Source organism: Stenella coeruleoalba, assembly GCF_951394435.1.
Source record: "Stenella coeruleoalba genome assembly, chromosome: 1".
Taxonomy (NCBI): domain Eukaryota; kingdom Metazoa; phylum Chordata; class Mammalia; order Artiodactyla; family Delphinidae; genus Stenella; species Stenella coeruleoalba.
This window is the reverse complement of record NC_137169.1, coordinates 25,142,666-25,165,855: the sequence shown is the minus strand read 5'-3', so window position 1 is coordinate 25,165,855 and position 23,190 is coordinate 25,142,666. Positions and strand designations below refer to the sequence as shown.

The following is a 23,190-nucleotide window of genomic DNA, read 5'->3' as shown; positions in this document are numbered from 1 at the left end:
GCACAGACTTAGTAGTTGTGGAGCACAGGCTTTGTTGCTCCGTGGCATGTGGGAACTTCCCGGTGCAGGGCTCAAACCACTGTCTCCTGCATTGGCAGGCGGATTCTTAACCACTGCACCACCAGGGAAGCCACCTGAACTTCCATTTTTAAAGAATCACCAGCTGCCCTGTGAGAATAGACTGTAGTGGCACAAGGGTGGAATCAGGGAGACCAGGATGCTTTGGCAGTGATCTTAGCAAGAGATGTTGATAGTTTGTACCAGACTGGGTGAGGTGATGAGACATGGTTGGAGTCTGGATTTGAAGGTAAAGTCAACAAGATTTGTTGACAAATTTGGATAGGTGTGTGGAAGAAAGAGAAGATCAGGATTACTCCGAGGTTTTTAGCCTAGGCAAATGGAAATATGGAGTTTAACACATATACATCTATTATAGATTTTATACCAAGTCAGGCCTTCCTTTCTGGGGAAAAAGAGGCCCAGGGAGGGAGAATGACTGGGTCACAAAGCAGATCACAAAGCCTGCTTTTTCTTTTTCCAGCCAAGGAAAGTCTGGTTAGAAGAGCTCTTTCTGACCTCTTTGGAGTCCTGAATTTGAAGTGTACCTTGTTAATTACTGAATCCCCAAAGCCTAACACCACCTGGCACGAGATAGGCATTCAGCTAGGATTAGTTCAGTTGAATTGAGGTAGTGGCAAACTGGCTCTTGAAAAGGCCAGTTGGGAAGGGAAGCTAAAGGGTTTCAGGAATATTCCATAGAAGACTGAGGCTGGGACATTCCTGGGAACTCATTTTAACTCAGGTCAGTAAACATTTCTGAGCATCTATTATATCTTGGGCACTGGGGATACAGAGATGCCACTCATCAGTGGGAGACAGAGAGGAGAATCAATAAATTATGACAGTGTGATAACAATAGCAGTATGTACCAAGTTCAGAGGTGAACGGAAGATGACTAACCCTGACGGGAGGTAGTCAAGAGAAGGCTTCATGGGAGAGGACATCAGAGCTGGTTTCTGAGAGACGAATAGGAATTTGCCTGTTATACTCCTCAGGGAGAAAGCAGTAGCTTGAGTCTGGTAATTGCCTTACTGGGGCTGGTGGCAGGGGACTGTCTAGCTGTGCATCTATTATATGGAAGGTACCGGACCTTGTACATGGCAAATACTCAGGAGACGTTTGCTGAATTGATTTGAGGGCATTTGTACAACCCAGGGTAAGAGGGTAAGGCCACTCAAATGGACCACTATGCATGTAACCCATGACCTGTGGTTCCTGCCCACCTTCTACAGGTTGACTACTGATTTTACCTGCCCAGCATCCATTCCTCTTTCTTCTGGTAAGAATACCAATTTTCCCTTGGGAATCTACCTTTCCTCCCACTCTCTCAGGCCATGTGGTTTAGTGCGGCTGCCTTACTCTGCAGTTTCAGTGTATGCAGATAACCCTGGCCTGACAAATCAAAGCATTCCATCCCTGCCACATCAGGCTACACTGACTGGTTGGGGTGAGGGTGGAGGTGTGTTAGTGACCCAAATTAGGCCAAATGAGATGCAATCCTGGGATCTTTGCTAGAACTACTGGGAAATAAATATTCCCCCCTCTGGGATGGCTAAGGAAATAAAATATAAACTTGAAGTTCTTGGTGGTTATCTTGCCACCTTTTGGGGGGAACTAGCTGACAATGAAAGAAACACAGAAAAGTCAAGAAGTCAGGGGGCTTCCCTGGTGGCGCAGTGGTTGAGAATCTGCCTGCCAATGCAGGGGACACGGGTTCGAGCCCTGGTCTGGGAAGATCCCACATGCCGCGGAGCAACTGGACCCGTGAGCCACAACTACTGAGCCTGCGCATCTGGAACCTGTGCTCCGCAACAAGAGAGGCCGCGATAGTGAGAGGCCCGTGCACCGCGATGAAGAGTGGTCCCCGCTCGCCGCAACTAGAGAAAGCCCTCACACAGAAATGAAGACCCAACACAACTAAAAATAAATAAATAAATGTATTTAAAAGAAGTCAGGAGACACTTTCTTGATGGCATCATTTGATCTAGTTATACCTGAAGCCTTTATGGACTTTGCTGTTAACAAAAAGCCAGTTTGTGTTTAGTGTCTGACAACTGCTACTGCAAGAATCTAGAACAATATACACTTCTCAGTATCTACCAGAAACGTCTAGGGCCTTAATCCTTTTACATCTGCCGCCTACAGGCTCCCTGGGAAAATAATCATAAGATGGCAGGATGTTGGTTAGGTTCTTGTCCTCTAGATCTGTGGCCCCACATCTCAGCTGTTTTGTGACCTCGAAGCCCTCACTTCCCTCCTGTATGTCTTCATTTCCTGATTAACTTGCTCTCTATTGGCTCTTCCAGGAGTCTTGAGTTTTTGAGGAAATGCCACTGGCTCTAGGCCAATCATGTGTCATTGGATATCAGGAATTGGGATCTCTTCCTTGGTCCCGTTATTCTGGGGCCAAGGCTGGCAAGTCTGATCAGTTTTCACCCTGGATTATGCAGACCTCTGGTGGTACACAGCGGGGGTCCTGAAACCGCAGGATAAAACACAATACTGCTTCCTGGAGTGTCAGTTTTATTCATGGCAATGTAAGGCAATATTTTCAATATTAAAAGTGTAGTTATCCACAGCACCTTCTCTGAGCCAGACTTATATGGAATCAAATCCTGGCTTTACCACTTACTTGGTCCACGACCTTAGGAAATTACTTAACCTCTCTATGCCTTAGTTTCCCCAGTGTAAAGTGAGGATAGTATAACTCACAGGTGTAGAGAACAAGCTAGTGGTTACCAGTGGGGAGAGGGAAGAGGAAAGTGGCAAGATAAGGGTAGGGGATGAAGAGGTACAAACTACTATGTATAAAATAAGCTACAAGGATATATTGTACAGAACGGGGAATATAGCCAATATAAAGTTATAATAACTTTAAATGGAGTATAGTCTATAAAAATTTCGAACCACTATGCTGTACACCTGAAACTAATATTGTAAACCAACTATACCTCAATTGAAAAAAAACAGTGAGGGTAGTATTAGTATCTATCTTATGAGATTATGATGAAGATTAAGTTAGTCTGTGTAAAGTACTTAGAACATACCCGGTGCCTGGGAAGTGCTATTTAAGTATCACCTGTTATCACCTGTTATTGTTATTAAAACATGGATATATTAAGTAACAAGAAAACTAATGTGAATTTAAGATCGGTGACTTTTGAAGAAATGTCACCTGAATCTCTGCCTCAGCTTCCCAGAGATTTGCTCTTTGGCCAGCAAGAATACTTACAACATCGAATTTTCACTACAAAAACCTACCAGAGAACCCAGATGTCTTCATGTTCTTTTAATTTCCTGGGCAATTCTCACTTCCACGTACATGTTAGTCTCCCCATCCAACCTTCCACATCTCAGGGACACTCACCCACCTGTTCTCATCCAGACATTTGTTCTCATCCATGTCTTATAATATTTGGTTATTACAAAGATAATATATGCAAGCTTGAGAAAATCCTGCATTTCTTTAGTTTTTCAAAAATGTGTGGATTTTGGTATGTAATGTACTGTGTGGGGGTGGGGGCAATGAAGATAGAGAAAACAGCATGAGCAAAGGTCCAGAGGCAAGCTATGTTCCAGAAGAGTAAGTCATTTTGGCTTGGGAGAATGGAATATGGGGCTGGAAAAACAGGCTAAGTTCCTATCACTTGAGGATCCTGAACACTACAGGCTACATACAGTGAAGAGTTTGGATTTGATTTCACCTCTCTAATCCTGTTTCATCTGTAAAATTAGGGTAATTCTCATGTCATTGAATTGTTGTGAGGATTAATGACCTAGAGAAGCAAACATATGGCAGAGTAATCCTATATAGGAAATGGAATGGCTGTCATCAGGAGTTGGGGTCAAGGATTCTTCTTGGTATAGAACAATCCCATCTCTCAGGGCGGCCTGCAATTTAGTCTCGCTTGAGGTATTATTTTATGCAATGCACAGCTACGCCACCAGAGGGAGCTCGACACAAAGGAAGCCCAGCTCCCAGCTCCACAGGGAAACTGGTGGGCAGGGCTAGGCAGGGGATGTGGAATTCTGGACCCAATCCAGAGCTTCTCGATGGTAGGGGTAGGGAGTGGATCCAGGCGCCCCCTCTCTGGCCCTCTTTTGTTTCTTAGACCCATCCCAAGGAGAGGAGTGGGCATGCTGCTGCAAGCTAGAGTTTAGCAGCTATTCAGACTGAAGAGCTCTAGGATGGAGGTGGGGGGGTGTGGTAGAAGAGAGTGAGGGCCAAATCCAGTTTGGGGGTCTGAATTTCTGTATCTTAATCAAAAAAGGCTTTCATCAACTCTACTCATAAGGGCCAAACTCCTTAGAACACCGTGGGCCAGGCCAGGGAACTTCAGAAAAGGAGCTGGGGCTACAGCATGAGGAATGGGGGGCGGGGAGAATGGGAGGCAGTGGCACATCTATCAGCCTTTAGAGTGGCATCTACATTGCCCTGGGACCCCAGCATGCAGGTCTATCAGAAAGGACTGTGGGACCTAGCTGCTCCAATCATGACTTACTAACCAAACTTGTTTCATCGGATTTTTACAAAACCTCCTTTGACTTACCTTCCCCACTTACAGTGATTTAAACAGGGACTTTTCTGTTACAGATGTTAAAATCAAGGCCCAGAGGTATTTAGCAATTAACCCAAGATCAAGTGGTACTCGAGGGCAAAGCTGGGCCTGGAAAGCAGTAAGAACGGCTCTGCGGGGCCCAGGAAAGGGAAGGCAGGCAGACAGAGCAACAGCCTTCAGAATCGCTGCTGCAAGCACTGGCTCTTGGCCAGACTTCAAACCCGCCCCTCAAGGGCCAGCTCTGCTTCTAGGCCCCAGGCTGCCGAGCCCCGCCTCCACACTCCCACCCCAGTCCCCTGAGAGTCCATCACCCCGGCAACAGCCAGAGAAAGGCCCAGCTAAAATATTTATGGCTCAAAACAGTCCAGAGGCTTTGGATGGGGGAGGGGGAAAAGCTGATGTCATCCCTTCTCCGCTTGCAGGCGAGGTGACTGACATGCAGGGCAGCTGGGTGGGTGGGCCAGGCCCACTAGGGTCAGGGCTCTCAAAGGAAAATCCCTAGGGCTGCAAGTGGTAATGGGAGGAGGGAGTATGTGATAAGACTCGACAGGTGACAGGGCTGGGTAAGAAACACAAGCCGGAAAAGAGGAGGAAGGACACCTAAGTGTTGAGCAGTATTTGGATAGACTCTGTGTGAAGTATTTCACACACATTTCAGTTGCTTCTCAGATGCCATTCAGTGGATTGGGACGATTATCCTACTTTTACAGAGTAAACAGGCCCAGAAAAATACACATAAGTGAGGAGCTAGGATTTGAATCTAGATGTTTGGCTTTGGCCCTTGTGGTCTTCCCTGTAATTCCATGGCTCCCAAGTAGGTATCCTGCATCTGGGGGTTGAAGGTAAGGCTGCCTAGAATCTAGCGCTGGCTTCTCAAATAGTGACCCAGGTTCTGCACCTCCATTTTTCCATGACCAGGACGCCATCTGATTCCCTAACTGCCCCCTGTCCTAAATTCCTCTCCTGCCTGCTGGACTGAAGCAGGTCCTCAAATGCTAAAGAAACTGGCCACAAGATGAGGCGTAGGTGACTAAGAAGTCAGGGAAAATGAAGCCTCAATGGCCAACTCTGGACTGAGTCTCAGTGCAGACAGACTGACAAACTCATCTCAGTTTGCCTGGGACTTTCCTGGTTTTAGGACTGAAGTTCAATACCCCAGGAATCTTCTCAGTCATGTAAAACCTGGATCGTTTGTCACCCTAAATAAATCTCTCAAACACAATGCTTTACTGTTTCAAAGTACTTGGTGGCTCTAAGAGGTACAAACAGGTCAAAAGCAGGGGCTATAGAGTCTGATAGCACCTTTCTTTAACCTTAGGCAAGTTATTTATCCTCTTTGAGCCTCTGTTTCCGCATCTGTAAAATGAGTATAGTGGATTGGAGGATTAAGTCAAATAGTACATATAAATGTTTGACATAGTGCCTGGTACAACTAAGCATTCAATAAATTATTAGCTATTATATATTTTAATCAATAATGAAGATAAAAATGGGCTTAGAGGTTAAACAACTTGCCCAAAGTAAATCAACCGATTTCAAGGTCCCTTTACTGCTAAGAACAGAATCCAAAGCTCATTAGAATGCCTCAGGCACAGTCTGGATAGGTCTCTCCAAACTCAGCCCTTCCCCTGGTTCCCTTGTTGGGATAAATAACCAGAGGGCATTGAAGGAAGAGTGTAGTATTAGAGAGGTCCCTAACCTCTCCGGGTGCTCAGTGTAAAACCAGCCTATGGCATTGGCCACAGGAAACCAGAAGTCTAGGAAAGGCTGACTTTCCAATCCTTTAAGAGAAAATGTTAGGATAAATGGCTAGCCCAATATAGCTGGATAGAGAGTGGGAGTTAGACAGGGGACCTCCTTTGGCTCTCTCCCAAAGCTGATAAAAGCTACCAGAGTGGGACTATTCATCACTTGACTGAACCTTTATTGAGCTCCTCAGTGCCAGATGTTTGCTGGGGAAGGGATATAGTCCAGAGTGAAGTGGGAAAAGCCCTACCCTATCCTTCAGGAGATCTTTGGACCTTAGTAATCAAAAATGAAGAGAAAAACAGGCTCCGAGGTTAAATAACTTGCCTAAAGTACCCGAACCTTCTAACTTGACTTTCCTCAGCCTGTTATAGAGTTGGTGACCAGCCACTCTCTGGGAGCCCTCTGCAAGTGTTCAAGGCTGGCATCCACAACACACGTGTGGTAGGGTGGGAAATAGGTGGTGGTAGGGTGTTCCAGCCAGTGCTGCTGGAGACTAAGGGGAAGCAGGCAAACTGGGAATGACACGGTAAGAGCTGCCAGTTTATTCACGTCTAGGAGGCCATGCTGAGGATACTGTTAGTCCCTTTCAATTCTTTAAAGTCCTAAGCAGGTTTAACTGTTAGCATCACAGCCCCCTGTAGCCCTAAGGACTCCATTCTGGGCCTAGGGACTCTTAGAGGATTCTGGGTGGCTTTCTGTGGGTAAATCAGACAGATCAAGAGGTGGGTGGGAAAAGACTGTTGATCTCCTCTCCTGGGTCTCTCTGTGCTCAGCAAATGCCCTCAGGCCAGCCTTGACACAGCAGGCGGCTCTCCTGGTTTCCGGGAGTCCTCTGATGCTGCAAAGACATAGGCAGAAAATTAAGAAGCATGAAGTTGCTGTATCGGGGGCTTCCCAGCCTCCCATTTGGCTGGTCTGCCTCCCTCACAACCTCCCCACCCCACAGCACAACCCCCGTTGCTGCATTCAGGACAAGGTTTTTAGGTACACAGGTGGGTAGAAAACAGAAGTCCACAGCCTATGAGCTCCTTTTGCTATCCGTCAGGCAATGAAAATGGAGACTCACACCTCACACCTCCCATCCTTGGCCATGCCTGAGCTGAGTGATCTGGGGCAGAATCAACTAGACCTTTGGGGCCTTTAACTATACAAGCTTTGGGGCCTCCAGCTATATTAAGGGGAAAATAATCTCTGCTCTCTCAGAGATGTGAAAAAGATAACGATTGACAAAGAGCTTTAAATCTCTTGAAAGAAAGGGAATGGGGAACAGGAATCTTCTCGTAGCTATTATTAGTACCTCAATCCTAGGCTCCGGGGTCCACCTCTTCTGGCCTTATGAGGGGTTCTTCCTAGCCCCCAGTTCTCGGCGTTATCCACAGGAGAGACACATCCTAAGCCTGGGGCACAGGTCAGAGCCCTAATCTTATGCCAAAGCCTGTAGCTGTGCTCTTTATCTTAAAAAAAAAAAAAAAAAAGCCCCAGTTTTTCAAGCCAGTAACTTGGGGGCCCTCACTGGTACGTCCCTATTCTCCCACATCTAATCAATCATTCTATCTCTGAAGTTCTTGAATCCATTCATTTCTCCAGCGTAGGTCTTTCTCATTCATGTCTTTCCTCATAGGTCCCCATAACCCATTCTCCACTCAGCAGCAAGTGAAGTTTAAAAAGCAGAAATCTAATCGTGTCACCCCTCACTACTGGAATTCAGTGGTCTTCAGTGATGACCATAGCATAAGCCCCAGATTTCCACCTCACCTTGAACCTGCCTCAGTCCTACACTTTGCCTAGAATGTGTTTTCATGCCCTTTCCCCAAACCATCTCCCAAACTCTCTGCTTAGTTAACTCTGCCTTTAGATGTCAGCTTAAACATCATTTCTTCAAGGAAAACCCCAGAGCTAGGTTAGCTCCTGTTGTATACCCTCATAGCACCCGTTCCTTTCTTTCACAGCATATGTCACAACTGAGATGATTTATGCTATTTATGAGATTAATATGTTTAGTGTCTGTGTCCCCAAATACACTATAAGCTCCACGAGGTCAGGGACCAATTTTACCTTGTTCACTTGCCACTGACTCTCCATTGCCTAGCACATAGTAGGTGTTCCAATTTATAATAATGAATGTATTTTTTAAAAAAAGAATGAAAGGGGTCATTCATACTGATCTCTGCAGAAAAGCTTATGAAGAATCATATCAGAGCACAAGGTATTTCTATTTCTCAAAGGCAGATGCAGAACTTGTTTCCTACATTCCAACCCTGGAGAGACTGAGAAATGGGGAGCACCCCATTTTATACCTAAAGCTGGGCTGTAAGTAGGAAGCACGAAGGCTGCAGGAGCCAGAGGAAAGCAGAGAAAAATTAGCTCTGTATCTAAACCCAAACTCATCCATCTCAAATTCCTTATGTGCCTGGTGAAGAGACTGGCTATCCTGAGGTGGGCCAAGGTAGGCTCCCAAGGTTGACAAGGGAATAGCTAATCCAGGCATCTTAATGCAGTATTAAGAACGTAAACAGTCCCCAATTTTCCAGCAATGTGTTCTACTTCGGTGATTCATCTGGGCTGACAGCCTGGCTGTACCTCACACTCTGCCTGGAAACATGTCAAACGCGCCGTCTTTCTTCAGGAGTCCCCACAACCTCTCCCAATCTGACCTGGAAATGACAAGGCCTCCTTGAAGTAAAAAGTTCCCTGGTCTAGTGGGGGGAAGCACTGTGACAGCTTGTGTACCTATCTGAGAACTCCTACCTGCCCACTGCTGCCTGAGATGCAGCCAAAGACAACCAGCACAGCTTAGGCTAGGAGGGAGAAGTACACCTACTGCTGAGAAGCTGCTGGATTTGTAGTCAAGGAATGTCAAGAAGCTAACCTCCAGCAGCACGGTTATGAAACTCAAATCCCTTTCAGATACAAGGCTCCCTCCTTTTAGAAGAGAGAGCTAGTGTTCTCTGGAAGAGAACACATCCTCAGCCCCAGAGCCATAACAGGCTATTGAGCAGAAGACCTCCAGCCTGGGGGTTAGAAAATTGATTTTTAGAGGTCAGTGAACATATCTGCTCATTACCTCAAACAAAAGGGTTTGGTCTACTACTTGAATGCAGCCTCATTGGGAGCCCAGGGGAGCTATCAGGCCACAATAGGACTAGGGTGCAGTGCCCACCATAGGTCTTTGCTCCCAAGGGCTGAGGCCAGGGAACAAAAGAATGCGCAGTTAGGCAGTGCACTGTGCTTCCTCCCCTTCCCCCCAGCAGCTGCTGTCTCAGACAACTGTATGCAGCCTGTCTGCTCAAGGCTATTAAATATTCATCAGATGCTTGCTAGCTTTAAACATGCAATGACAATTAATCCAGAGAGCAGCAGGTACATGAGGGTCCAGAGAGAGAGAAAAAGGGAGGGCAAAGAAGGATCCACTTCTTTTAACTTCAGGAATCTGGAAACCAAGCTAGGGGCACCATACATCCTGTATATCAAAGCCCGGAACTACTTTCAGTGTAAGCTGATCTTCTGGTGGCCACTGTAGGTACAGAGGAAAGACCAGGAGGCAGCTAAGTAGTAGCAGAAAGACTAGGGTCTGAACTCTAGTTCTTGGACCCTGTGGTCATCCTAACCTGTCCATGTCAGTTTCCCAGGATAATCCTCACTTCACAGAGTTGTGAGAATTACATGGGATGCTGCAATATGATACTCCCCGGAGAGTTAGCACAGAATTAAGAGCTTAAAATGGAGGCAGAGACTTCATTCATTTAAGACTTAAAAGTGGTGAAGCAAAGCCTTGCTTAATAATTCCTTAAGAGTGAAGTTTCCATCAGTGGAGACTCACAGAGTTTTAGTCTCTAATTCACAGGGTGGGTGAAAGGGATAGGATACAGGATGATGCCCTCAAGATATGGTGAAGGCCTAACACCCCACCCTCAAAGAGCCCAAATATCTAAGAGGAGAGAAGGTTATTCTTTCTGAAAAAGGTAAGAACCATATGGCTTTTAGGTAAGAGGGAGCAGAAGTCAGGCATGGGGAGGGGAGAACACCTCCTTTGCTCTCCCACAAAGGGTGCTGCACTTTATGGAAGATGATTCCCTTCTGCTTCCCTTACTTCCCCAATTCGCCAGCACAAGGGCAAACACGAGTGTGTTCAAGTCACTCCCCTACTTAAGGCCTTAAAATAGCTCCCTAAACTTTAGAATAGTGTCCAAATCCCTTGACTAAAATTTAGCTTTTCAAAATCGGCAGTAACTTATTCTCCTAGCCTCTGTTTATAGCTAACATGTACTGACTGGGTGCTTATTACATGTCATGTTGAATGTTTTACATGCATTAATTCACCCAATCTTTACAACAATGTTATAAAATAAATGATATTATCCTCCCATTTTATAGATGATGAAACTGAGACTTGGAGGGGATAACCCATCTAAGGTTCCAAAGCTAGTTGCACTATGTAAAAATGTGTTAAACTGTGTAAAAGTGGGATAATAATAGCTACTTTACAGGTGGAGCAGACAGTGCATGGTACACAGTAAAGAATGTTAGAATTGACAAAAATGCAATAATAGCTAAGTAACCTTTTTTCAGATTTTAACATTTCTGAAATCAGGACTCATCTTACACTTATATGAAAACAAAACACTGTGTCAGTTTAACTGGCAGTATTTTTTATTTCTTCGCAGTATTTAATGATGCATCTTATAATACATGGCCTCAGTGTCAATGAAATATGGTGTTCATCTTATAGAAGCAGCATGCTTTCAGCATAAAGAATGGGCTTTGGTATACAAAAATGCTGATGTGGACCTCCTCCACAACTTGCAATACAACTGTGGTAAATTACTTCACCTCTCCTAGTAACAGCTGCCTCATTTACAAAAACAGAGACACAGTAGACATGCAAATTAAATTTTCTTCTCCCTTAGCCAGGCAAAGCTGCCTATTTTCTCTACATCACTTTCTCCTTTTAAAAAAATGGGGTCAAGACCAATTAATGCGAATAGACAGAAAAGTAATAAAATGAGGGAAAATTAAAATGACTACTTAATAGTAACTCTGCCAGCTAACAGCAGCCTGTATAGGCTCACACAAAGCACGAGAACATAGCAAGAAAAAGGGAGCCCACGTGCTGCCTTATGAATTCTAACTCAAATGATCTTTGGGCGACATACAGCCGCAGAGGTTTGAGGTCAGGGAGGGATTATTTAAGCTTCAAATATCTGAGCAAAATATCCACCATCACTACCTTTATCCCCCTAGTTCACTTGGTTCGGGAGCACTCTGCATACGTATAGGCAAGAAGCCTTATGGGTCCTAACTCTCAGGCTGCTGTTCCTGAAAAAAAACACAGTCTGAGTCTGCTTCATCCTTGGTGGCCAGAAAGCCCTAGCAGTTGCTGATGCATCTTCACCTACATTCTTAGCCTGGGACAGGAGGGGGAAGTGGTAGGAGAGAAAGCAAGAGTGGACAAACCCTAAGGCTATCTGAATACTGTCATATCCCTAGGTAAGGAAGGGTGAGAGAGTTCCCTTAGCAGCAAGTGTCATCTATAAGAGTACCCTGGAAACCCTGGAGGGAGATGCGGGGAGGAGCAAGGGAGGCTGATGGTGGGGGAAGGGCATGTAGGGCCTCAGCCTTTGAGCCTCTGGAGAACTACATATGGCCAGGCATAGCAGCTAGAACAGCCTCATTTCCACTTTAGCAGCCTGCAGTATTACAGACATGATTTGGGGTCACCCATACCTGGGATCAAATCCTAGCCCCACCACTTACTAGCTCTTATTGATGCCAAAATAGTCCAGTCAGCTATTATTTATTATTGAGTAGCTACTATACGCCAAAAATTATATTAATCACTTTAAGTAATACCTACTTCAAAGGGGAATAGATCTATACCTCTATAGTCAATTGATTTCCAACCAGGATGCCAAGATCATTCAATGGGGGAAGAACAGTCTTTTTCAATAAATGGTGCTGAGACAAATGGATATCCACATGCAAACGAATATGAACCCCCCACCTCATTCCATATACAAAAATTAACGCAAAATGCGGGCTTCCCTGGTGGCGCAGTAGTTGAGAGTCCGCCTGCCGATGCAGGGGACACGGGTTCGTGCCCCGGTCTGGGAGGATCCCACATGCCGCAGAGCGGCTGGGCCCGTGAGCCATGGCCACTGAGCCTGCGTGTCCGGAGTCTGTGCTCCGTAACGGGAGAGGCCACAACAGTGAGAGGCCCGCATACCGCAAAAAAAATAAATTAATTTAAAAAAAAAAATTAACGCAAAATGGATCATAGGCCTAAATGTAAGAATTAAAACTATAAAACTCTTGAAGGAAGGAAAAAGGTATAAAATTTCAGGACCATGAATGAGACAATGGCTTCTTACCTATGACACCAAAAGCACAAGCAATGAAAGAAAACAACAGATAAATTGGACTTCATCAAAATGAAAAACTTCTGTGTTTCAAAGAAAATAAAAAGAGAACTCACAGAATAGGAGAAAATACTTGCAAATCTCATATACGATAAGAGTCCATCATCCAACTATATAATGAACTTACAATTCAATAATAAAAAGACAAATCGTCCAATTTAAAAATTGACAGAAGATTTAAATAAACATTTCTCTAAAGAAGATAAACAAAATGGTGGATAAGTACATGAAAAGATGCTCAATGACATTATTCATTAGGGAAATGCAAATCAAAACCACAATGAGATACCAATTCACACCCAGCAGGATAGCTGTAACAAACAAAAAGAAAATAGCAAGTGTTGGTAAGGATGTGGAGAAATTAGAAACCTCATACATTGCTGGTAGGAATGGTGTAGTCTCTGTGTAAAACAGATGGGCAGTTCCTCAAAAAGTTAAACAAAGAGTTACCATATGACCTAGCAATTCCTCTCCTAGGTATACATCCAAGAAATTGAAAACATATGTCCACACAAAAACCTGTACATGAATGTTCATAGAAGAATTATTCATATTAGCCAAAAAGTGGTAAATGGATAAATAAAATGTGGTATATGCATATAATGAAATAGTATTTGACAATAAAAGTACTGACAACATGCTACAACACGTATGAGGCTTGAAAACATTATGCTAAGTGAAAGAAGTCAGTCATTAAAGATTATATGTTGTATAATTCCACTTTATGAAGTGTCCAGAATAGACAAGGTGATAGAGACAGAACATGGACTAATGGTTGCTTAGAGCTAGAAAGGATAAGCTGATTGTGGGGAAATGGCTTAATGGGCACAGGATTTCTTTTCTGGGGTGAGAAAGACGTTCTAATATTGATTGTGTTGATGATTGTACAACTCTTGTATATACTAAAAACCCCCGAATCGTACACTTTAAATGAGTGAATAGTTTGGTATATGAATTATATCTCAATAATCCTAATATGCCTTTTAATCTGTATTAATAGAAGCTAACCAGCAGCTGCAACTGGCAGGTGATGGGCAGAATTTGGCTTGCAGCATATGTTTTACAGGGACTGACACAAACCTAAGCAAACATTAACCAACTGGCAGTATATAAAATCCAAATTTCTAGTTTTTCTTGAAAATCAGATCTAGCAAGTCTAACAAATAACTTTTAGAGCTGGGAAAGAAACATGAGTGAAAATGATCTTCAGGGACTTCCCTGGTGGCACAGTGGTTAAGAATCTGCCTGCTGATGCAGGGGACACGGGTTTGAGCCCTGGTCCAGGAAGATCCCACATGCTGTGGAGCAACTAAGCCTGTGCACCACAACTACTGAGCCTGCACTCTAGAGCTCGCGAGCCACAACTACTGAGCCCTTGTGCCACAACTACTGAAGCCCGAGCGCCTGTGCTCCACAACAAGAGAAGCCACCACAGTGAGAAGCCCACGCACTGCAACAAAGAGTAGCCCCCTCTGGCTGCAACTAGAGAAAGCCCGCATGCAGCAACAAAGACCCAATGCAGCCAAAAATCAAAAAAAAAAAAAAAACTTCAAATACATGATAGGAATCCCTTCAGAAGTCCAAAATAGAATCAGTATAAGCTACTAGAGTGACATTCAAAATGAGGGAAAACTTCTAATACTTGGAGCTGTCTTAAATGAAATGGGCTGCTTTGGGAAGTAATATTGTGTCCTATCACTATATGAAGTACTGATATGTACTATAACATGCGTGAACCTTGAAAACATTATGCAAAGTCAAAGAAACCAATCACAAAAGGCACATATAATATGATTCCATTTATATGAAATGTCCAGAATAGGGAAATCCACAGAAACAGAAAGTAGCTTAGTGGGAGAGAGGGGAATTGGGAGTGACTACTAACACGTATGAGATTCTTTTGGGGTAATGGAAATTTTCTGGAATTAAATAGTGATAATGCTCATACAGCACTGTGAATATTCTAATAACCACTGAACTGTGCATTTTAAAATGATTACAATGGTAAATTTTATGTTATGTGAATTTTATCTCAATTAAAAAAGAAAAAGGTAGAGAGGACCAAATGAGATAGTTTTTATTAACTGCTTAGGATATTATGATGCACATAGTGATACATGTTAGCTATTATTATCAACTCCATTTAATGATAAAGAAATAAGACACAGACCTGCTATATAAAAAAAATAATAACTAAAATAAAATTCAAATCATAAAAAGAAATGACACAGGGAATTCCCTGGTGGTCCAGTGGTTGGGACTCGGTGCTTTCACAGCCATGACCCAGGTTCAATCCCTGGTCGGGGAGCTAGGATCCTGCAAGTCGTGTGACACAGCGGGGAAAAAAAAAAAAAAAAAAAAAAGATGTTCATTATGCTTAAAAAAAAAAAAAAAAGAAAGAAAGAAATGAGACAGGGGGTAAGGGTTTTTTTCTGGTTGTTAAAACAAAGACAAGGGCTATGATGAGGCAGAGCCAGGACAGGTCCCCAGTCTCCCCTGGCTCTAAAACTTATAGATGTAATAAAGTTCACAGGTAGTGACAGAAAACACTGGGACCGAAACTGCACACCCAGAATAGGCAGACCACTGGCAGGCCTGGGTCTGCCAACAATGGAACTTGCCTTTCCAAGCACAAATTACAGGCCAAAATAAAGAAAGACGTTTCCCCAAAATTCTGCTCTTAAGACTACCTTAGGAAGAGTTGAGACTAAATTCTCTGCATTCAGGGACTTTCCCCTAAAATTTTCTAACCATTCACGTGACCAGTATCAAACTTAGGACTTCTGGATGCACAGAACCATGCTCAGTACACATGGTCCTCCTTAAAGCCTCCGTATCGCAGAGGCTCCTGGCCGAGAGGTGGGTGTGGAAGAAATGATCTCCAAGAAGGCAAATTTCACTGTCAAAGGACACAGTATCTTTGGCCTACCTAGTTGGATCCTTTCTCCTCAGTGCCCTCATAACCCTAACAACTTACTCAGGGGCAGAGAAAAAATCAATAGGAAGGCTCACTCAGTTATCAGAGCCCCCAACTACCCAACCAGGGAGTTAAAATTTTTTAGGGAAAAAGACTAATATTTACTATGTATAGGGCACGGAATTGGTTGGCCTTATATATATTTGAACTCCTTCAGTTTGCCAACCACTGTGAAGTGTACATTATCACTGTCTTCCTTCTCAGATGTGGAAATAAGTGATGTGTTTTAGGTCACCAAACAAAAGATAGCTCATAGATTCAACTCCAGGTTTCTCAGGTTCCATGTCCTTTCTACTACACCACAATGTCTCTAACCAGGGGTCTCTTCTGCGTGAGAAATACCCCTTCCTTAGATTAAAAGTGGTATAGTATGAGAGGTAAGATGTTAGGTTCTGGCAACACATAAACTTGGGCTTGATTACCACCCACACTAATTATGTAATCCCTGGAAGTCACTTACCCTCATTAAGTCTCAGTTACTTCTGTAAAATACGGTTATTACTGAATAACTGTCGTTTGGTTGCTCAGTATCTATTTCTTTCCTAATAACACCCTGACTTCCTTTTGAGGAATTATTTTCTTACTGCATACTGGTGAAGTACGGGCATGTGACTCAAGCTAATCCAGTCGGACACTTTGCCTCTCTAGAACTTGAACCTTGAAACCAAACATGGCTAAGAGTGTACTCATTCCAGCAATAGTGTCCAAGGAGCTAATCCCAGCTTTAGAACCACTCCTGTGGTCTACCACTGCTGTCCCAGTTCGCTGTAGCCACTCTGGTTCCCAAGCAAGATTTTCTAGCCTTCACATTAAATCTGCGGACCCCTAATATCCTTCCAATAAATTCCCTTTCATTTACATGAGCCAGTCACTTTGTTGCTTATAACCAATGAACTCCAAATGAAACACCACCTTATCAGGTTATTGACAAAATACAGTGGGACTCAAAAGATGTAAGCTGACAGTCTGGTCATTGCAAGTAAATTCAATATGGACTGTAAACCAACGTAAAAGCATGGTCAGGTTGTAAATATGGTACAAAGTACATACAAGCAAGATTTGCCCATTGATTACCTCCCAGGCTACCACCTGGCAAAACTGTTTTAGTTACGATAAAAGTCCAATATCCTTAATAGAAAGCCACCTTAACATACCTGACATGGGTCTTCACTACCCATTCTACTCCAAGAAATGCCTCAGGAGTTTTCAATCACCTGAAAATGGAGAAGTAAGAGATAAGTCTTTTAAAGAGGAAGTTCTAAAGACATACAAAATAAAAGATAGAGATCCTGCATGCAGTTTACACATTACAGGAGAGAAACATGCAACTTTAAAGAAATTTTAACTAACATTTCATTGTGAATATCAATACGGGGACCTATAGGGGCTCACATCCTTGTACATTTTAAAATAGCTGAGCAGAAAGCTTTACTTTGGGGAGCAGCAGGTCTAAACTACAGTCATTGAAATTTTACAATGTGTCATTTAAGATGTCAGACTTTGTGCCCAGGTTACATTACAGTTCACTTGTGATGGGCAGGATTATTAAGAGTTATGGCTAATTTATGCGGCAGCATATGGTTTTTCTTTTTACAGCTATTTTTATTAAACAAGTTTTGCAAAGTTTTAACATTAAAATTAACAGCTAAAGAATTGTTTATGCAAGTTGCTGTCACAGTTTATGTAAAAGAGAAATATGTGCTATTAAAATCAGACATTTAGGTTACCTTTGGTTTTTTGCGATGCATGTTAGCTTTACACATCCTGATTCTCTTGCGATAATTTTCCTTTAAAAAGGGGGGTATAGAGTGATCTCTTTTCATCAAAACAAGACATAATGCCCTGAAAGCTGACTTCAAACCATGGTTGAAAATTCAGTTATTTACACTTTATCACAATCTACAAATACATTTTTTTGTTGGTGTGTTTTAAAAAGAAAAAAAATGTCCATCATGCACTGCTGCAGGCAGCTTGGCACTTCATACAAGAGGATTTTTCACCCCCGAGCAGTTTAGGTGGCTCCCTTAGGGAAGGCATGAGAACCCTGAGAATTAATGTAGAGGAGTGGAAACAGGGTCAACCAATTCCATCATTTCCTCTCTTGGTCTCTCAGGAGGGAGGTTCAGAGCCAGGCTATCATGCCACATCCTGCCCCAGCCCAGTTGATTTATTAACAGCATTTCTGGGATTGGAAGGGAAACCCTTAAGGGCACCCAGGGTTTGCTGAATTGTCATTATCTAAAGGCAAGTGCTATCCCTCTCCAAGTTCACAGAGATTATTTGGTGTCACTCTTAGGGCCACCTACAGGCTCTACAGAAGGTGCAAACTAGGATGGCTGGAACTTTAAGTACTGAGGCCTATGTATGGAAACCAATCCAAGTTTCAACTTAGTTGGATTTTTCTCTCCAAAAATTAGAGCTTGTGATAAGGACTGGATAAAACTGCTTTCAACAACTTCCAGGGGGTGAAAAAGCTTTGGTTATTTTTAAACTAAAACTTAACAACTCATAAACTTTTTTTTGGTAAACTTAAAATAAAATACCCCCCCACCACTTTTAAGAATGTCTCCAACTTTTAACAAGCCCATTAACTTTAGAGTTAATTTAAGTTTATTTGAAAGAGAAAACTATTTTATTGTCCACCCAAAAAAATGACAATTCATCACATTTACTTTGATTAAAAAAGGACTAAACTTTATTGACAAACTGCTGCAGACATTTTGACATAAGTTTAAGCTACCTATTTAGGCAGACTTACACATGTAGCATTTAATCTTCCAAGAACAAAATGGGAGGACGGTACAAATCCAATTAGGACTTTAACTTATGTACAAAGTGGATTTTGATTCCTTTTTCATTCAGCTGCAGTGTCCCTTTTTATATCATGCTAGTGTTGAGACATACTTGACTAACTACCTTGGTAACAGTTCAATATTGACAACCGTCAACTTAAGAAAATCATCAGCTTTTGGCCCCAGTGTCCAAGTGAGCTTTTCATGGAGTGTAGAATCTCAGATGGACAAAATACTTTGCCTTTTTAAATACTGAAATGTTAATTATTAGTACTATTACTGAAAGGTTGTTCGTGACTAAAAAGCTCTGCATCAAATTCAAGTGGCCAGCCCCTCTCCCCGTATCAACCGCTTCGAAACCTACTTCCCACTAAGTATCTCTCAACACTGTATGTCTGGGGCTAGATTTCAAAACCCACATAATGAAAAAGTCAGTTTTACGAACCTAATTTTGCTGTTGTTGTTTTTAAGTCAATTAACGTTAAAAATTGCATCAACTATTTAATTCATGAGGATCTTTCATATTAAAATTTAACCTTAAGATTCAACCGCCATGTGCTTTTAAAGGAAACATTTTTAGAGACGTCTGAGCTCACTTTTACATGGTGGCACCTACTGCCGTTAACGTTTGTGATTTTAAATCTTAAACAGCCCTGAATTTTGAAATGTAGCCTAGTTTGGGATTCTGCAACTACAACTTTACGGGATGCCTCAAGTCAAAACTAAGAGAAAGTTAACAAGCCTTAACTTCAGAACCTTTAAGCAAGCAATGTCACTTTTGAAACTAACAGGTTTGTGGTTTTTTTTTTTACTCAACTTCTGTTTTATTAGAAAAGGTACATTTCTGTTTATATTTAAACAACAAAGAAAAAAAGCATCTACACACTTAAAAAATTAATTCGATATTCCTAAATCTATTTTAACTCATTTTAAAATACTACATACAGAAGCCAGAATGCAGAGTTAAGAATGGAGTAAGGTGGGGGAGAAGAAGGGGACCACGAAGAAAAACACTTAGACAATTACTTGTCTGTTGTGGGTAAAGCAACAGGAATCCTGGGAGATACAAGAAATCAGTAACAACTTTGCTCATAACTGATATTTTCCCCTCATGTTTGTTTTTAATAACGTCCATATGGGTGCTCTCTGTATGCTCCCTTCACCGGCCTAGCTGGAGGGGCCTTCAGCGACGGCCTGGTCCCATTCCAGTCATCTTGGCCTGTGGGGAAAAAGCAAGAACAGTTTTATAACCCACGTGCCAATGGCATTTCTAGATGGGCAGGCGTAGGTCACCTGGTCACCAAAAACACTGCTTTGCTTCCAATGTCTTGCCACCTCCTGGGTGGTCCTTACTTTTTTACTCTGCTTGGCCCTCCTGAGCAGCTTAGGCAATTTTCCAACTGTAGGACAGTTCTGAGTGGACAGAGGAAACAGTTCAGGAAGAACTTGGAGTGATGTCCAGGAAAGAAGCTGTCCATAGGCAACATAATCTATACTCCAGCCCCCAAACCTGAATAAACCCAACACCTTGCTTGGGACAATGAGGAAATCGACCTCAGTGGATCTGCAATGCTCTTTCCTGTTTCCAAAGCAATTTGGCACAGAGCCTCAGGTAAGGTGACAATTTCTGGAAGTCTTTCAGATTGGAAGCAGCAGGTAGCTCCCGTCCCATGCAACAGCAAGTCTGATTTCCCCGTGGAGAAATGTCCTCTGGCTCCCTGGGAAGAGCAAGCAATGGCCACGTTTCAGGAGCCCTCCACCAGCAGAGCTGGTTCACTGTTCTGGCAGTGGGAAGTACAATCAAATGTGTTAACAGCACTCATTAGGAGAATTCATTATCTCCTTTTTTGTGCCAATAGTCCAGAGAAGCCAGACAACATGACTGACATCCTCAAATGGTTTTCCTTTGTGACAGGGAAAAGCCTATAGGAGAGATGATCACTTACTAGAGCTGATCTCTTATGAACACGAGTTGTATTTATAAGCTTATTCTTCCCACTCACCCCCAGATGTTACCCAGGCCTGTTATTTCTCTAGCTCCTTGCATTCACAAACATCTGCTTCCATCAATATAGGTCTAGAACTCCTTTATGGATGTTGCACAAAGCCCTATGCTATCTAAGCCTGTTTATACCTCTAGTAAAATAGATATGTCCATCACTTTCCAAGTGGCTTCTGGGTACCAACAAGACAGTTTATTTTTCTAACTCTGCTTATAAAGGCAGAAATCAGAACAGATTAACGGTGGCAACATCATACCAGGAGAACAAGGAGCAGCCTGCCTATTTCAGTGCAGTCTTTTCTCCAGCAAAACAGAAATGTAATTTAGTCAAACACATACAGAGGCCCCATTGTGCTGCTTCACCGATGAAGGGAAATACCCTGGAGCAATCATACCACCCTTCTAAATAGTGGCATATGAGCAGAGAGCAGTGCAGTGTTACGGATGGCAACTGTCCAGTACCATTTAGCTAGAACTGGTAAAAACTGTTTCCCGGGCAAGCAGCTGACTGGTTACTACATACTGTGCTGAGGAGTTGAGGAGTCTGTCTGTGGGAACCCTAAGAGGCTCCTCTTTTCAGTTAGGGGTAAGGGAGACTGTCAGCTGGTAACTTAAACGGTCAACTGCTGACCCCCTTGCCAAAGTCTCTGGACTTCCCTTGGGTATGCTGGAAACACCTCACATTTAAAAGGCTGCTCTCTCTGCATCTACTGCCACATGGTACTCCCGCTGGGACCCATTAATACAGGGCCATAACTGGCTCTTGAGGATACTCTTGAGCAATGTGTTTTCAACCAAGCCTCAGGAAAGGCAGTTTGGTCCTGCTGCCATTCCAGCATCTATATAGCTCTCTTAGGATTATAGGACTGAAAGGAGATGTCTCCAAGACAGTAAGGAGCTTGGTGCCAGTACTGCCCTGAATTGGCTTCAGCCCCCAGTTTCTAATCTAATGGACACTATTCCTGCCCCCAACCTGCTCTTGCCGTTTAGGTTTCTTTCAGCTAGCATTTCCTCTACACTGAGATTCTTCATGATGAGATCCAAAATTGTTTTTAAAAATGAGGTGGGGCAGAAGAATTGGATATGATTAAATTCTTATTATCCACCGCCGTGGCCTAGGTATCAGCAGCAAAGGCCCAGCAACATAACCCAGGCCTAGCCATCTCCCAGCCTAAAGTCCAAAAAGAATCAACATCAGCTGAAAAGCCTGCTGCTCCAACCAGGCCAACCTAGACCTGAGCCCTAGTTTAGGACACCTGCTTAGCCGTCCAAGAGTAATAGCACACCTATCTCATTTCAGTAAGTCCTTCTTTCTACCGCACACCACACAATTTAAGAGCAGGACTCCTATTGCCACATCTATCAACATATTGGCCTTCTGTTAGAGGTTTCTCCTTAGATGCATGACTGACCCCCAATAATCCGGTCACCAGCATTCTCCAGGGCACTTACTTGCACATTTTGTCCCAACACAGAAATAAATACATACCATATGCTTCATAAGAATCTTGAACCTCCCCATGTCCATAGTCATAATATTCTGAGTCCCTGAAAGCCAAAGACAGAGTGTTAGAGCTATGTAGTAACCATGTTTCAGTTTTACCTTTCTCCCCAATACTTCCATATTTCAGTCATTTTTTTGTGGGTATAAAACAAAAAGATGCTCATTTTACCCCATCTCCAAACCACAAAATATTTCCAAAGCATGTACACACTAGGTACTCATCTAAAAACTGTGACAACCATAGCAAAGAAAAACGAATAGCAACAATTTAAAGTGAAAAAGCTCAATCCAAAAGCTCAATCTTAACCACAGTGTACATACACATGTATTCACAGGGCTAACTGGAAGAGATTAAAGAAACATGAAAAGAACTGTTCTGTCCTCATTGTAGAATTATGAGACCTTTTCAATCACAGTTAAGATATATATATATATACACATACACTAAAAATGTTTTTTAAAAAAAGAGCAGAAAAGAACCTGACTTACAACAGTGGGATTCTAGTATCCTTTTAAACTTTTATGCAACTTTAATGTGGCTGTGACATTTTGTAATAATAAATCAAAATAATTTTAAGGCCTCTTCCCTTTGTTTCCATGTAGTCACAGCTCAGGAATTTTTCATCTGCTAACCCCAGATTCTACACTATAATTTAAGATTCACAGTTATCCAAATTTGCAGATCCAAGTGTGTGCCTTATAGATGTCAAAAGCAGACGAGACACCCTCAAGAGAGGTGAGCCACCCTGCTCCTTAGATTTGTGCTGCCTAAATCTCTCAGTTCCTCCAACTCCCTCTTATCCATCCCGAGGACATGAAACAGCACTTCTACTGCCTGACTCACCCTTGGCTTTGGCTGTAATAGCCTTCGTAGCCTTCATAACTCTGTTCTGCATATGTATCATCATATCCCTAGAACAAATAAAATGAAATAGAAAGTCAGAATCACGGAAAGTAGGTAAGGTAATTATATCCCATGGGAGTATGGCGGGCTTCTGGATTAAGAGAACATGGAATTTCCCTCCAAAATGTTAACACCTGTTGTGGAATAGTCAAGAAAAGAAAGGACTAAAGAAAAAAAAAAAGAAACAATGTTTCTTTTGAACTTCAGCATCATCAGCAGTAGTAGTG

General features: G+C 42.8%; 1 protein-coding gene across 3 annotated transcripts in view; it reads right to left on the bottom strand.

The window, feature by feature from the left end:
• Positions 1–1,364: 1,364 nt before the first annotated feature.
• KHDRBS1 (KH RNA binding domain containing, signal transduction associated 1) overlaps positions 1,365–23,190 on the bottom strand; it is a 40,905-nt gene continuing 19,079 nt past the window's right edge. Inside the window, exons 7-11 of one of the 3 annotated variants that reach the window (XR_013827103.1) lie at positions 22,904–22,971; positions 22,045–22,103; positions 19,580–19,772; positions 16,916–16,975; positions 1,365–7,206 (exon numbers count right to left, since the gene is read on the bottom strand). Coding sequence is in view for 1 of the 3 variants with exons in the window: in XM_079913152.1 (XP_079769278.1) it covers positions 19,675–19,772; positions 22,045–22,103; positions 22,904–22,971 (225 nt within the window). In the remaining 2 variants the exon portion in view is untranslated. The other 2 variants (XR_013827104.1, XM_079913152.1) reach the window with 2 other exon arrangements.